Source organism: Numida meleagris, chromosome 3, assembly GCF_002078875.1.
Source record: "Numida meleagris isolate 19003 breed g44 Domestic line chromosome 3, NumMel1.0, whole genome shotgun sequence".
Lineage (NCBI taxonomy): Eukaryota > Metazoa > Chordata > Aves > Galliformes > Numididae > Numida > Numida meleagris.
Window position 1 is genome coordinate 62,705,273 of NC_034411.1, and position 14,395 is coordinate 62,719,667.

The 14,395-nt window shown below is 41.2% G+C and overlaps 1 protein-coding gene across 12 annotated transcripts in view; it reads left to right on the plus strand.

The window, feature by feature from the left end:
• CEP85L (centrosomal protein 85 like) overlaps positions 1-14,395 on the plus strand; it is a 157,000-nt gene that overhangs the window by 69,200 nt on the left and 73,405 nt on the right. For 11 of the 12 annotated variants that reach the window (XM_021392852.1, XM_021392848.1, XM_021392855.1 and 8 more), the window contains one exon: positions 10,392-11,158. In XM_021392852.1, the coding sequence (XP_021248527.1) occupies positions 10,392-11,158 (767 nt within the window). The remainder of the gene's footprint in view (positions 1-10,391; positions 11,159-14,395) is intronic. The other variant, XM_021392857.1, reaches the window with a different exon arrangement.

Consider the following 14,395-nt stretch of genomic DNA (forward strand, 5'->3'; position numbering starts at 1 on the left):
CTTGCAGTAATTGACTGCTATAATTATTTCTCTCTGCTGAATAATCTCTCTAACATGCTTCACCTGCAGCTGTATGAACAATGTGGCGCTTTGTTAAAGCTGTCCTTGCTGCACAGGTCTGTTGCCTGTCTTTGTTTTAGAGTGGCAGCATCCCACTTCTGTATGGTGTTTCTCTCCTGTACATTCATGTATTAAATCATTTTCCATACATGAGCTTCATGTGAATGGACTTCTTTGACCCAGATCTGACTTAAGATACACATTTCTTTGACGATGTCTTTCTCCTGGAGTTGTGAACTCTGCAGCTGAGTATTATTAGCCTAGATATTGCTAGGCAAATGTCACTTGACAGAAATGTTAGTAGGCAGAACTATTTTGTATTGAATCTTAAAATACCAATACTAAGATCCCTTAAGCAGCCTGGGTGTGCTTGGTGCATATGGGATGTGTTGAGAGCTTGAGGGTTCTCTTCTGATCTCTTTTCTCCTTGTCTATGTACACCTTAATGCTTGTTAAAACCTAAATTTTACTACAGTAGATCCTAGCAGCTTTACTGTATGGCTCGTATCTGTTAGCTTTTTTTGTTATTGTTGTGATGCCTGTATTTGTTTTCCCCTGTAATTTTTCTGTTGTGCTGGCTTGGTATGGTCTCTCTGAAGTCAACAGCTGCTAATAACAAAACTTTACAAATTTTTTGTTAAGCTTTTTTTGTGAAAATGTGCTGAAAAGTTTTTGTTACTTGAGACGCAATAGTTCTTACTGCCAAGCAGCTAGTTAAAAGGAGGAGTAAGGAGGATGGGAATCATTTTACTCTGTTTCAAGGGAATGTTTGTGTGTTTCTTTTTTAATGAGGGGTAGTTTGTATGACGGATTGCTCAACCAAGTGTCTTTTAACTTAATTGGGAACTTTAACCTCTTACTGTAATGGAACATAAGAGAAGATTAACACTTTCTATCAGGCATGTCTCTTTGCTCAGTGGTTTTCAAACTGATATTTGCCTTTTTTTGTTTGAAGATGACGTAATACCTCCATCTTGTGCTTCATCTTGGTGCTGTTTCTGGTTTGATTACTGTCAACGGTTTATGGGCGTTCGGCCCGGTTCTGTGACAAAGGGGACGGGGGATCCACGGGTCCACGCCCCGGGAAAAGGGGAAAAGGGTAAGGAGATGGCCCTGAGAGCAAAGAACAGTGGCAACAATCTGAGGAGAAACAAACTAATTTACTAAATAAAATATCGGAATGCAAAACAACACACTATAATACAATATAATTACAATTTAAGCTGATAAATCCAATACAGAGAGAGAATGTCCCAAAATCAAGGTAGGCCTTACTCTACTACCGACCATAAGATGGCTGGAGAGCGAGGTGCTGCCAAGACGAGAGATGGGCGGAAAAAAGGGACGAGGTCTCGTGATCTGCAAGTTTTTATACTGCGAGCTTTTATCTTTTCCCTCCGGCTGGAAATGGTAACAGAGGAGAAAAGTACCGTGGGGATTGTAGTAGTCCTTCTCTTCTGAGAACCAGGTACATTCACTACATGATGTTACGATGTGGAATATCAATAACCGAAAATCACAAAACCATGACAATTACACATGTGCAAGTCTGTGGGAAGCACTTTGCGTCCCTTGTCATCTAACTCAAGTGACGAAATTAGGAATTTTGGCTCTTGAAATGGCCACTATAGATGTAGAGACTGTGTAGTGTTACTCACATAATTTCGTATTAATGTGGTCTTCCTGTGTGGCCTAATGTATCGTTTAGTTGCTTGTCCTTTTTGCTGGAATCTAACAGCTTTGCTGATGAGCTTTTTGCTGAGACTACATCTCAGGTGTTGTGAAAGTATGATGTGGTGTACGTGGAGGGCTTGTCAAGTATGGGACAGCCTTTTTACAGATAAACTGAAGCTGAAGAGGATCCGCTTTGCCCTGTTTGTCAAAGACCAGACTTTAGACAGTATTTCAGTGCCCTAATTACTGTAACTGGATTGCACTCTTAAAATAGAAAGTCAAGTAGCTTTTATAGAGCAGGTTCCTTATCAGTTATGTGTCCTGGGAAAAGGTAGGGGAATCTGAATGAGGGTAGGCAACTTTTTCTGTGATATGCCGAAAGCAAGACTCCTGTATGTGTGAAAATAGGGAAAGGTGAATAAAAGACTTTCGTTACGAATAAACAGCTATATTCTGCTCAATGACAAGGTGTAACTTTTGTTTGCCCAATGAAAATCAGTTAATACATTAAGCATCATTAACCAAACTTTAGAACATACTTGTATCCCTCACTCTGATTTCAAATTATTTGAAAGTTGAGAGTGTTATCCTCACTTTGTGCACTAAGTGGAATTGCTGCTATTTTACCTTCTCTGTTGTTTGCCGAAGAGGTGATGACTTTTCCAGAAGGGTTATGAAAGTAGTGGAATGTGGCAAATGGAAAAAAGACAAGTCTAATTGAAGAGGAGGAATATAACAAAGATGATACCAAATGGCTAGTCTATGATAAACTCTGTGGGATGTATTAGGCATGTGTCTGTCTGAAGTATTTTACATATTACGCAGTATTCTTTTTGTTTGTAAAGATGTCAGAGAAGCTTTTTACTGTTTGCTGGAACTCAGTGTTACCTCTGTATTTACTTCACAGACAAGTGTGTGTGCTGCCCTGGTACTTGTGTGTACAGCTTTTATTCTTGCTGGCACTGGTTCCTGCTCTATTTACTTAAAATTCTTTAAACTCCTTTCTTTTTAAAAAACAACCGAACCAAGAAAAACTCTACTTTTTTTTTTCTGTCAGTGGTAGGTAGTGGCCTACCATTTTTTCCCTCTCTCTTCTTTCCACAGTAACACTGCTTGGAGAGTAGTGGTTTACCAGTGTTTCATCACATATCTTAGTTTGCAGTGATGCTGTCTGAAGGTAAATGATGAAAGCAACAAAATAGTTCAGTTTTAGAAAATCCTGTCTCAGCTACAACCTGTTAACTTCTTAAGTTTGTATTTTTCAAGCTTGTACTGCTCAATCTGTTTGTGAACTATGTAGATATTAAATAACTAATTCTAGAAGAAGCAAGTTTGTAAGTGCAACTTGTATTATTTTTTTTAGTATGTGACAATGGATTGCAAAAAATCCTGCAAGAATTAGTTGATTCAGTGTAGAAGAATTGACTCCGAGTTTGCTATATGCTTCTGTAAAACAGAAGCATTGTGCAAGTGCAGTAACTGATGGTGCTGGAAGCCTGTAAACTTGCTGTGTTTTTCCAGTACCATTACATGAACTTGCTTCTGAGCACCACATGCCTGCTTTTGCTCTGCAGACATAAATTGACACAGGCAACTTAGCTTTCTGACAGTAAGTGTTTTAGTATTTAATGTACTAGTATTTTAAATCAGTACTACTTTAATACTAATTAATGCAATTAATACGTTAAAGAATATTTTACCTGAAGTGAGTTTTCTTTCTTGTTATTCATACCCAGCACTTTAGTTCCTAAGTGTGATTTGCTTACAAATGAGGATTTCAGGTCCACTCTCTCATTCAGAACTTATTAAATGCCCAAACACTTCTCTCTGGTCTGCAGAGCTTCCATTTCTGACGCAGCTTTCTGTGACACATGCTTGTGTTTATTTATCCTTTGGAAAAGATTTATTTTCAGAGACTTCCTCCATTCATTCAGTTCTTATTTCAAGTTTACAGTGTGAAAATATAGTATGAGTGGCATTTGTGAGAAGAATCCTGAGGATTTGTACGTGGAGGGAAAAAAACCTAAACAAAAGCAAACAAACAGCCCATTCCTGTGACTGGCTACTGCCGCCTGGGAAGGCACGCTCTTCCTTCCAGGGGGTGGTGAGTCAGTCCCGTAAGTGCTTCTGGTTAAGGCTGGCCAGCTGTCCATCCATGTTGAGATCCTGCAGTTGGCTCAGTTGATTCTCTGTGCTGCAGTCAGGCTAGCCCAGTATGTGAGTGAGTAAGTAGTGGAAACACAGGTGTAACATAAACCTTGCTTTGTGTGGCATGTCATCCCACAGTCTTTGTGGGTTGTGGTGGTGGTGGTGGTGGTTGTTGTTTTTACCAACTCCCAAGGGAGTTTAGATGCTCCCATTATTGAAAGCATTGAAAGTAGCTGTTGTGGAAAAGATTGCCAGGAGGCAACCATGTGCTCCTATGGTACAGAAAACTTGTGGCTACATCAGTATTTTATGCTGGACACTGGAATTGCTCTGGCTTGCTGCTGGAGTGTGTGCAGTTCAGTTGCACCACAGGGAATCATATGGTAAACATTCTTCAATGATCATGAGAACTTTTTTATGCTGATGCTCAGTCAGATTCAAGGGTATGTGTACAATAGTGGTTTGGCTTCCCCCATTAGTCTTCTGCTCAATTAATGATAATGTTTTAGTTGATTTTCCAGGATTGGAGTAATCTATGTCAGTGTTTTTGGGGGTAGATAGTGAAGTAAAAAGGAAGAGAAGCTCATCTGTTTCCAATAGTGGCATTATTCTCCATGGTCAGGGTTTTCTAATTATAGCCTGCATAAAATATCAAATTTCAAAGTCCTTCACACAGGGAAGGTCTCTGTTTCCAGTGGTATTTACATACACGTGCATCCCATCAACATATGCATCATAAGCATTTTGGTTTTGATTAGTATTGGGCAACCGTACTAGCTGATCATTTAGTAATATATTGGGAGAAATGAAGAAACTGTTAGATGTAGAAGTATATCTTGCAGATGGGTATTCATAAAGTGCTGATTTTGTTTTGCAGCCAGAGAAGGTTTTCAGGGTCACAGTAAACCTTTTCTTCCTCTTCTGCATTGCGGCTGACCACCAGGGCAACTGATAAGAATTTGAAGTAGCTGATTGTGTTATGAATCTGACCTGAGAAATGGCTTCAGAGATTTTCTTCTAGGTCTGGTAAACATAGATGGAACTAGTGATGCTTTAAAGCAAAAACCACCAACAAAACAACAAAAAAGCATAGGAAAATGTAAATAAATAGGAAAAGTCCATTAAATTGGAAGTCTTATTTTTTTTCTCCCCTTCCAGAAGAAAGTCTCTGCCATGCTCTCTCCCATTTCAATGAAGTTTCTGTGATTTAGGTTTTTTGGAAAACCAAAACTGATTCTCATGCTTTATTTTTTTATGCTAAATACAGAAATAAGATAATTAAAGTATAACACAAGGTAGTAGGAAAGCCGTATGAAATGTTATTCACACACATCTTCTGCTACTGTGTGGTGGTGATCTTGTAAAACACGTTTCTAAAATACTCATTTCTGTTATTTGGGATCTATTAGATGAAAGGATAAAATGTGATGCCAATTAGTTGGGTGATCTAGGGAGCTTTGTGGTAGGCACAAAAAAGGTATTCATATGATTGAAAAGCAAGTTTTGTTGTATGATTTTTTTCAAAGGAAAACTAGTCGCAACTTGCTTTATTTTTTTTCTCCTGTCTTTTTGAGTTTTCCTTGATGAGAACAATCTTAAGCATTGAAAGACTGATTCTTGATATATACAGACCATGCTGAAGAGCAGTTGCAGACTTCAAATAAAGATTAGCTTGGTGCAGTGAAAGCTGTTTGAGCCATGCTGAGAAGAGAGCACTAGTTCATTCCCCCCATGATTTAGGAGGAAACAGTCAGAGACCTACTACTCCACCTGGACTGCCACAAGTCCATGGGGCTGGACGAGATCCATCCAGGAGTACTGAGGGAGCTGGCGGAGGAGATAGCCAAGCCGCTTTCCATCATCTATTGGCGTTCCTGGTTAACTGGAGAGGTCCCAGAAGGCTGGAGACTTGCCAGTGTGACTCCCATCTACAAGAAGGGTTGTAAGGAGGATCCAGGGAACTACAGGCCTGTCAGCCTGATCTCGGTGCCAGGGAAGGTTATGGAGCAGATTGTCCTGAGGGAGGTCACGTGGCATTTGCAGGACAACCAGGGGATCAGGCCCAGCCAGCACGGGTTTGTGAAGGGCAGGTCTTGCTTGACCAACCTGATCTCCTTCTACGATCGAGTGACCCACCTGGTGGATGAGGGAAAGGCTGTTGACGTGGTCTACCTAGACTTCAGCAAAGCCTTTGACACTGTCTCCCACAGTATTCTCCTGGAGAAACTGGCAGCCTGTGGCTTGGACAGGTACGCTCTTTGCTGGGTAAGGAGCTGGCTGGAGGGCCGGGCCCAGAGAGTGGTGGTGAATGGAGTTAAATCCAGCTGGCGACCGGTGTTCCCCAGGGGTCAGTGCTGGGGCCTGTCCTTTTCAATATCTTTATTGATGACCTGGATGAGGGCATTGAGAGCACCCTCAGTAAGTTTGCAGACGACACCAAGCTGGCAGGAAGTGTCGATCTGCCTGGGGGTAGAGAGGCCCTACAGAGAGGTCTGGACAGGCTGGATCTCTGGGCTGAAGCCAATGGGATGAGGTTCAACAAGACCAAGTGCTGGGTCCTGCACTTTGGCCGCAACAACCCCAGGCAATGCTACAGGCTTGAGGCAGAGTGGCTGGAAGACTGTGTAGAGGAAATGGACCTGGGGGTATTGGTTGATGCTCGGCTGAGCATGAGCCAGCAGTGTGCCCAGGTGGCCAAGAAAGCCAATGGCATCCTCGCTTGTATCAGAAATAGTGTTGGCAGTATGAGTAAGGAGGTAATTGTCCCTCTGTACTCAGCCCTGGTGAGGCCCCACCTCGAGTACTGTGTCCAGTTTTGGGCTCCTCACTGCAAGAAAGACATTGAGGCCCTGGAGCATGTTCAGAGGAGGGCGACAAAGCAGGTGAGAGGTCTGGAGCACAGGCCTTATGAGGAGCAGCTGAGGAAGCTGGGATTGTTCAGTCTGGAGGAGGCTCAGGGAAGACCTTATCTCTCTCTATAACTACCTGAAGGGAGGTTGTAGTGAGCTGGGGGTCGGCCTCTTCTCTCTAGTCACTATTAGTTATAACTAGTGACAGGATGAGGGGGAATAGCCTCAAGTTGTGCCAGGGGAAATTTAGACTGGACATCAGGAAATTCTATTTTCTGAAAGGGTGGTCAGGCGCTGGAATGGGCTGCCCAGGGAGGTGGTTGAGTCACCGTCCCTGGAGGTGTTCAAGAAACATTTAGATATAGTGTTGAGAGACATGGTTTAGTGGGGTTATTGGTGGTAGGTGGATGGTTGGACTGGATGATCTTGTAGGTCTTTTCCAACCTAGCTAATTATATGATTCTATGATTCGGAACTCCATTTGCTTATTCTTGGACAACAGCTTCCAAATGTGGTATGAATTTTGGGTGATCCTGTGTTGAGCCAAGTGTTTGAGTTGATAGTCCTTGTGGGTCCCTTCCGACTTATCTGTAGTTCTATCATATGAGAGGGAAAAATCTGTTTGCGTAAAGTCTGGCAGGATTTGTTGAGGAGGAACTTTTTTCTTTTTTTCCTTAACTTTTCTTACTGTGAGAGTGACCCAGTACTGGCACGTGTTGCCCTGTGAGACTGTAGAGTCTCCTCCTTGGAGATCTTCAGAACTTGTCTGGACATCATTTCGGGCACCCCTGTCTGAGTGTCCTGCTTGAGCAAGGGTTAGAACAGGTGGCATCCAGAGGTCGCTTTTTATCTCAGCCATTCAGTGACTCTGTAAACGCATTGCTATGCCTGCAGGAGAAATTACATTTTCTGAGCTTTGCTGTGCTTTTGAATTATCTCCCATTTTGATGGAATTTCTGAATTTTGTGTTTTTTATACTAGGAGGAGATGTTTCAGAATGCAGACCAGTTCTTTGTAGCTGAGCCTGCAGTCAAGGCAGACTGAAGCAATATGCTATAAGAAAATGTGTGAATTTTCTCATATGTTTTAGTGAGAGTTAATGGGAAGACCAATTGGGCAAGTTGAAACAAAAATTGCCACATTTCAGTTTAAAACAAATTACCAGATACATCCAACTGCAGCTGATGGATGTACATGGTGTATTGTGAGTTTGAGGCTGCTTATAGAGTTGAGAATCAGAATTGAGGAGAACAAGTTTAGATCTAATTCAGGACTTTAAATTTAGATCAGAAGAAAGCAAAATAAAATTTTCTATGTATGAGTAGCTAATTACACCAGTAAAAATAGGTGAAGGAATGCATATACTTCTAATTATTATTGGTTTTAATTCTAATTTGAAAGTGGTATCTAGACTGTATTATCACTATTTCAGACCAAAAATTCTATACTGAATACTACTGTAGTCTTGTTACAGAACTGTATTTGAACTTGTGTAAGCATACAGGTTGGGTTTCATCTCTTGCCATTCTCTTGAAGATGTGACATTCCTACTTGTGGAAATCTACATATCCTAACATACACATCTCCACTGTCAAGGAGGTCTTTCTATATCTTAATACTGTTTGCACCTGAGGCAGGCAGATTGGTTACATGTGGTGGACGCAATGCAGTTTTAGGAACTTGGTGTTGTGCATCACTGTCTCTACTCCTCTGACTGCCTGTGTGTACAATTCTGTTTGGCCAGAGAACCATGATACCTTCAGTTTTATGCATGGCATTCTGCTTTCTTTACTGAGTCCCACTTCTTGAGCAGTGTCAAGACAGAAAGGAGCCAAGGAAAATGTTTCTCTGTAATACAGAATTCTAAGGATGAAGTGCAGGGAGGAAGGAAGGTCTTAGGTGTTGCATGTGGTGGTGTCTCACGTTTGTTAGCAACATTGTGCATCAAGTAGCAAAGCCAGTAATATTCTTCTCTTCATCTCATTCTTTCTAATATGAGCTTGCTGCGTGTATTTTTATGTTCAGTGCCCTATGGGTAGCTCCTGAACTGTTGGTCCATTTCAACCACATCTGAAAATTCTGTAGGAGTCTTAAAGATGACCACATTCTGCAACTGCTGTGAAAATAGGCAGCTGGGTAGAGGTGAGAGATGACACGGTGTAAACTTTCTCTGTAAAACAAGAGAATATATGGTGGGGCTGTTAAGAGGGTGGAAGACTTCAGCAAGGATTTTCACCTCTTTCGTGGCCTTGGCTGCTTCAGGAGTCAGACGTGTGTCAGAACCCTGTATATCAGACAAGGAACTGTTTATTTTGTGGGGTATAACATATTTTTCTCTGAGATGAGGAGTGTGCCTTTATTGCTGTGTTATTTTGTGTTGTGCTGCAAGTCCACTGAGTGGGAAAGCCTTGTCCCAAAGAGGAAGGAGTATGCAGGCTGGGGGTAAGGAATTTTGATTTGGATACAAAGAAGTGCTGGTCTTCCTGTCTCTGGCTCGATGTATTGGAAAGCATGCCCAATTAATAACTTGTTCTGGATTTTGCCAGATCATATTAACCTACTGCAGCCATCAAGCTGGGTAGCTTAGCTGTACTTCTAGAGCGCTTGGTTGATTTGCGTGTGTGTGTGTATATATATATATGTAGGTTAAGAGAAGTATTAGGATTGTATCTGCCTTGCTCTAAGCAAAAAGGATCCCAAAAGAATAAATGAATTAGCTCTTTTATTATCTTATCTACTTTAGACCTAATGAGCAATATGAGCTTGGGTAAGGTGTAGCCACGTGGTGTGGTGGGAGCTGATCCTCTAATGAGAGGATTAGGTGCTTATTTCTGGTTGTCTGTGTTCTGTTATGTGAAGTGCTTGTTGCTGGGAATGTGAGAGATCTTGGGCTGTCCTGAGTCATCTGTCCTTTGCCTTGGTCATCTTTGCTTTTCTGTCCCTTCCTGGGCATCATCTCACTGATTTCTCTGTTCTTGGTATTTCAGTTTGGGATAAATTTAATGAATTAAACTAAACACAGTTTCTGTGTTGTGTCCTGTTTGGGTTTGTAAATTATACAAAACATACATGGAACATTTTTTTTTTCCAGAATCTCTTTTAAAATCAAATCACCTGGGGAAATGTAGTTTGAAAATAGTGAAATCTGAAAGGGATGCATAGTAATGTCCTAAAAGCTGTCATTCATCTGCCTTGTCTCTGACACTTCATTTTTGTAAAGTGCATTTGATGAATTGTGTTCCCTCAAAGGAGAGGAGGGGTGATGGAGGAGGAACAAGTCAGGGAGCTCCGGAACTGGGTTGCCTTTATCATTTATGTGTCAGTAAAATTATTTGAAGTTGTATGGGAAGATGAAGAAGCCTTGCCTGCCATGTTTAAGGTGGGAAATAAACACTCCCTTCAGCCTGCAGCCTGGTAACTGTATCTGGAGCTGCTCTTACCACTCTCTTAGTACAGATCTCAGCAAAGTAGATTTGAAAAGCTCTCATTTAGAGAATGGAAGCGTATTGAAATCATCAATGGTTCAGAAGACCCCATTTTGTCAAGAAACCCATTGCCTTCTATTTTTGCATTTCACCTGGAGGTTGATGTTTTGTACTCTGGGTGCTGATGTTAGTGTGTGTTTTGTATTGTACTTACATAATAAATCTTTCTTCTCAGATCATTCAACTTCAAGTGGTACATCCTCGTTTAAGCCCAGCCGATCACTGGTTTCTATTCCCACTGCCCATGTGATGCCGTCTAATGCCAGCTCTTCACTTTCCAAACACAGGGAAGCTTTCAAGTCTGATGGCTCTAAATGGAGTACAAGCTTTGTACGGTCAGGAGGAGGCAGAAATCCAGATGCCCTGGACAATTCTCTTGACATGAAAGCTGCAAGACCTGTAAGAAAATGGTCCTCCTTGTCTAAACTCAGCTCACCAAACACCTTCAGCCAAGATGGCGGTAATCATTCAGTGGACTCGAGGGCTGGTATGGACAAAGCTGTATCACCACCATTAAGGACAAATGGGCCAAATTGTTTGCATGACAGCATGGAATTGCTAAAAATTGAGGACAAGGAAATAGGGAAAAAACGGTCTTCTCTACTGGACTGCAAATACAAATTTGAAACATGCAGCAAAGATGATTTTGTTTCAGATTCCTCGAGTAGGAGACATGCCTTAGACTTGACCTACAGTGCCTTACCTGAAAGCAAACCTGTGGCAGCCAGCTGTGAAGCTTTTGGACAGAGATATACAACCTTGGGACAACAGGCTGTGAGTGGAGCTCCCATACAGCCAGCAGTGAGGACTCAAATGTGGCTTAAAGAACAGTTACGGTCAAATCCTTTGGACTGCAGGACTGCAGAAGAGCCCTACGGTGTAGCTGCATGGCATGTGCAGCAGCTTGAAGACTTCAGGCCAGGAGGTGAAGAGCCTGTGCAGGTAAGCTAAAGCTTGGTGTTTGCTGCCATCGTGTGGCATCATGCATTATGTGTGACGAATTTTGGACAGTTTTTAATAAACAAAAGCAAACTCAAGTCCTCTTAACCAGGTGGTGGTGGTTTTAAACGTATACTGGGGTTGTTGCTGCTTGTGTCTTAATATAATTTGACTGCCAGCAATTTTCTTCTGACATCTGTTTACTTTGATTGGGTCTGCTGGCTCGCATGAGGCCAACATCTCTTGTTGAAGCTGGATACAGTAAGAAGTTAATCAAAAAACATTTTTAACAATTCTTAAGAGATTTTTTGGTCACAGTCTAGTAGAGGAAATGTGAATGTCTATTTTCATCAGAATTGAGAGATCTAATTTACGCAATCAGTAGGATTGATAACCTGCATACAACAATATTACCATGTCCAGGACTTAAAAGCTTAGTTCAGTTTGATGTTACTGCTTATTTTTTTAATAAATTGACTGCTATTAGTTGACTCTAATCAGATTTATTTAAGTAAAACGTGTTTGTCTTATTGGAAGTTTTTTTGTATAGTAAACATCAAGTATGTGTTTTTTTCTTAAGAGGTGATTTTTAAGCCTTTCTGACATGACAGTTCCCAATCTTTGCTTCCACCTGTTCCCCTAAAGGGAAAAGATAGCTTGTTAGGGAAGGCAGTGAAATTGAAATGTTCATGAATGTTCATGCTTACATATGTAGGTAAATTTTTCTCGCCGGGAAAATTGCAAGGAGATTGTACTATGTAAATTTTCCCACAGCAGGCAGTTTGAAGTTAGGCTAGGATACTGTCCCAGCAGAGGTAATCCAGCTGTATGTGAAAATACCCATTTCTGCCTGACAGTAACGAACAGTTGTGCTCAAATTTTGTTGTTTGTTCCATTGTGCATTGAGGGAAAGACTAACAGATTTAGAGGGTCTGAGGATCCCACATTGCTCTTAAAAGGATCTGCATTTTTATTATTATCTATTAACGTAAAAATTGGAGGCTAATTAGCATTACCAAGTTAATATTAATCCTTATGACTACTTCTGAAAAAACGACACTGTTCTATGTTCTTTGCTTCTCACAAGTGTATCCTCAGTCTGGTTGTGATGTGTTTCCTTTTTTCAGAACAGATGAAGCCCTCTGTGAATTACTATGGTTATTGTTCAAAAACCTCACTTTGTGGTTGAAGGTAGGTAGGCAGGCATGGATGCTGAGCCATGTTTTGAGGACAGAGCCCATAGGGGGAGCACAAACATTAGTTACCTTTTTGGCTGCATTCATAAAGTAGTGCAGCAGCTTCTCTGCAGTTTTTTGAGATTGTAAAATTGCAGGCTAAGGTTTTTCCTGAAACTGCTTTGTCTTGCTTCTTGCTTGTTATTTTTATGTCTAGATTAGTACTGGATCAGTGTTTGTTACAGAATCCGGATAGGATCCTTGCCTCCTCAGCCAGGCTGTTAGCAGCCATGTCAGTCCTTAATGATAAGATTTCTCTCTGCTTTCCCCCCTCACTCAGTTGTGAGGGGAGACCATAGGGAGTCTTGCAGTAATTAAAAGGAGTTCCTGGTGGCTGTAACAAGCGCTTTCATTGGTATGGTTTGGGGTTGCATTGCTGAGTCTTGAAACAGGTCTGTCAGATTTCCTCATGTGAGAGGTGGACTTGTCAAATAAGATTTCATAAAGCTGAGAAGTAAAGCATGGACAAGAGCTGGGAGCCATTGGGCTGTTCTTCTCTACTGCTTCCTCTGTGCACAGAGGTGACAGCTATAATGAGGAAGGAAGACAGAAGAGGTGAGGACAGGAGAATGTTGTTCTGACAGATTTTTAATTTTAAAACCTCATCATAATTATAATTATTTTTCCAGATATATTATGTAATCTTGTAATATTTTTCAAAGATATGTGCTATGTGTGCACCAGGGAACTGAGATGCTATTCTCTTGTGAAGAAATGAACCTCACAGTGCTAAGTGAAATATACTTGGGAAAGAGAACAGAAAGCATAAAAGCGTAAGACTTTTTTGTTAAGGGGAAGCTGTGAATGAAAACAAGCAAACAACCCTCACAGTGTCTTAGTTTCAGCTGAATTGTTTTCTTCAGAGGGCCTGTTACTATTATATGTTTTGGTTCTAGGAGAAAATTGAAACCAATCAAATGTCTACAGCTGCTGCTAAGCAGTGTTGTACAGAGCTAAGGCTGTTGGCTATGAAGAGCCCAAGGAGCTGGGAGGAAATAGGACAGCTGACTTAAACTGGCCAAAGGGATTTTCCATACCACATGACATCAAATGGAAGGAGTTTTGAAGGGAGTGGGAATTAATCTCCCTCTCTTCTGCTGCTTGGGGGGCTGGCTTGGCATTGGTCAGTGGGTGATGAGCAATTGTTTGTGCGGCACTTGTTGAATATATATATATCTATATTGAGAGAGTGAATCCTAACTATTTTCCTTCATGCTGCCTTAGTAAATAGCTTTGTCTCAACCCACGAGTTCTACTTTGTTTTCTTGATTCTCTTCCCCATCCTCATTGGGAAGGGGGGGCAGTGAGCAAACAACTATGTGGTGCTGAGCCACCTGCTGGGTTAAACCACGACATATAGAAATCTTTCCCATTTTTCATTCCTCCCCCCCCCCAGTGGTTATTTCAGGTATTTTGCTTTCTGTATGTAAGCATGTATGCTGATGGAAATACAGTGTCTTTTACAGGATTGAAATAATTGCCATTTATCATAATTCTGCTCTAAAACTACATTGCCCTGTACAGAAAACAAACTGAACTTTACTTTTAGCAGGGAACATTGGGCAGCTCTGTGTAACTTTAAGGTGGGCTGGTGGCACATAGAGGATAACTGGCACTAAAGATGTGAGAATCATAAGGAAAGTTCAGAGTGTTGAGTAGTGGACTTGCAGCCTGTCCTGAAAGAGACTCTCAGTACAGCTGTGATTTATACCAGCAGGAAAGATGCTCTAGATCAACAAAAGCTCTACTCAGAGAAGGGACAATGTTCATCTGTGGTGCGATGTGTGTGCAGGTTTCTGAAATGAATCTCCAAGGAGGATCTGGGCTTTGTTTGTTGTGTAACATGGAGTTGGGTAGGGAAATGTTTTTTTCTAGCTAATTTGTACTATTTAATGTAAGCCTTTCGAATGGGAACGTTTTTCTGTACTTTCAAGGAACAGATTTTCATGATACTGCAGCAAAAATAACTTGCATGCAGAATTTATATTTTATCATACATTTAATT